Source organism: Arachis ipaensis, chromosome B07 (assembly GCF_000816755.2).
Source record: "Arachis ipaensis cultivar K30076 chromosome B07, Araip1.1, whole genome shotgun sequence".
Lineage (NCBI taxonomy): Eukaryota > Viridiplantae > Streptophyta > Magnoliopsida > Fabales > Fabaceae > Arachis > Arachis ipaensis.
The window spans coordinates 6,920,790-6,923,005 of record NC_029791.2 but is presented as its reverse complement, the minus strand read 5'-3'; the positions used below and the strand labels follow the sequence as shown (position 1 = coordinate 6,923,005).

Here is a 2,216-nt window from a genome sequence, read left to right as displayed (position 1 = left end):
ATATAAGAATATTTTTTTCTTTCCAATTATTTGTTTTCTGTTTTCAATGAATTGATATCATTATATACAAGAATTTAAATTTTTTAAAATAAAAAATTTAATAAAATAAGGGAGTTAATCACCCATTGAATTTTTTATGATTATTCTCTCACTTTATCTGTTTACTAATTTCTTCACTTTAAAAAATTTTCTAATACAAATTAATAAGTGTGCCACTAACTGCAAAAATAACCTGTAATGCTAACTGCCTAATTACTATTTACTTAACCAATATGGGTCAGTCGACTTCACGTGAAATTGATAGCTGAGAGTCGTTAGATGGTTTGACTGAGTCGACTTCACGTGAAGTTGATAGTTGAGAGTCGTTAGATGGTTTGACTGATTTGACTAAATTTTCATCTAACAACTCTCAACTATCAACTTCACGTAAAGTCGACTGCACCTGACTATCCACCTATGTTAACTATACTAATTGCCTAACAAACTGATATAATTATGTTGACCTTAGTCTTCACTCAATTAAACTTAGATGTATCAACCTTGTCTTAAATTAATTTCACACATGCAATTATATATATTCTACTATGCATGCATGGATTTTGCAGTATATCAAGAGCATTGTGCCGCAACACTTCAATTACAGAACCAACAAGAATTCAAAAACAGCAGGAGAAATCTTCAAGACAGAGCACAAGGATCTCGTCAAAGAAGGTAGTGAGTGGCTAAGGGAAACATCGGAGTCCTGCTCTGTTGTAGCAGGACTAGTAGCCGGTGTTTCCTTTGCCACAGCAAGCGCTGTCCCCGGAGGCACAAGCGACGAAGGTAAGCCTTTGTTAGAAAGGCAACCGGCATTCGAGGCATTCGCAGTTTCGTCCCTTATTGGACTTTGTTTCTCCGTCACCGGACTGATAATGTTCCTGGCCATCCTGACTTCTCGAAAAGAAGCAAGGGATTTTCGCAGAGGATTGCCGACGAAACTGCTTCTAGGGTTGAGTTCTCTGTTTGTGTCCATCATAGCCATGTTTGTTTCCTTTTGTTGCGGCCATTTCTTCATTATCAATCACAAGTACAAGACGTTCTTGTTTCCTTTCTATGCCGCCACTTCCATACCCGTGGCTTTCTATGCCTTGGCGCAGTTTCCACTCTACTTTGATCTTCTAACTGCTATTTTGAGTAAGGTGCCACATACAAGTGACAAAATTGAAAGTTTTTAGCTCCTTTCTATTATATATGTATCCTAAATTATATTTTGATTTGCTGATTTTTTTAAAAATTTTTCAGTTTTCCTTTTGGGGATGTGGGTTGATTGTTTATCTCACAAATCATGTGGTGTATGTTTCATTCATGTACGAGTTTTTTTTACTACGGCCGATAGATTTAATTATGTTTTCATCAAACCAAGAGTAATGTGTTTTTCTGTGTAATGGATTTGTTTTTTGTGGTTTGTGTTTGTAATTTTGTAATTTATGTGTGTTTTCAAAATATATTCATTCTTGTGTATCACATAAATGTTTGCGTGAAAATTTTGACTAATATAATATAAACCAAAATTCAATAAAATTGCTGCTCTCTAAACTTTTTCTTATATATAATATCGTCAGAATAAAAACTTTTACAATGACTATTAATTTGCATAGTGACATTAGCAAAAATAATTAAAAAATATAAAATATCCAAACAAAAATAATTAATTACATAGTTAAAATGCAAAAAGAAAGTTACATAAATTTCACAAAAAATATATATTATTATAAATCACTTCTCTCGAAAATTTAAATTAATAAGAGAAGGCGTTTGCGTCAACTTTTTATGTATGTTTTTTTTATACTAATTTTTATTTGGAGTCATTAAAGATCAAATTCTAGATCTTTAGACCATAGAAACTCTGTTACCATATCATAAAATTATTTATCTCAAAAATTTAAAATAATAAAAAGATGATGAAAACTCAAGTGCAGTCAATTTCACCTGAAATTGATAATTAAGAGCCGTTTGATAAAAATTTAATTAAATCAATCAAATTATTTAACAACTTTCAACTATCAACTTCATATAAAGTTGACTGCACCTGAGTTTTCATCTAAAAAGAAGCATATAATTAATGACTATATCTCTAACATGTTTCTTCACACAAATATTAAAAAATCTTTTTTTAGGGTTTATATATTTTTTATAGACTTTAGTTTTATTATTTGTCTTATGCTTAAATTTTTTTT

General features: G+C 30.9%; 1 protein-coding gene across 2 annotated transcripts in view; it reads left to right on the top strand.

The window, feature by feature from the left end:
• LOC107608155 overlaps nt 1-1,243 on the top strand; it is a 7,802-nt gene extending 6,559 nt beyond the window's left edge. For both annotated transcript variants that reach the window (XM_016310034.2, XM_016310033.2), the window contains exon 7: nt 606-1,243. In XM_016310034.2, the coding sequence (XP_016165520.1) occupies nt 606-1,214 (609 nt within the window). In that variant the 3' untranslated portion in view covers nt 1,215-1,243. The remainder of the gene's footprint in view (nt 1-605) is intronic.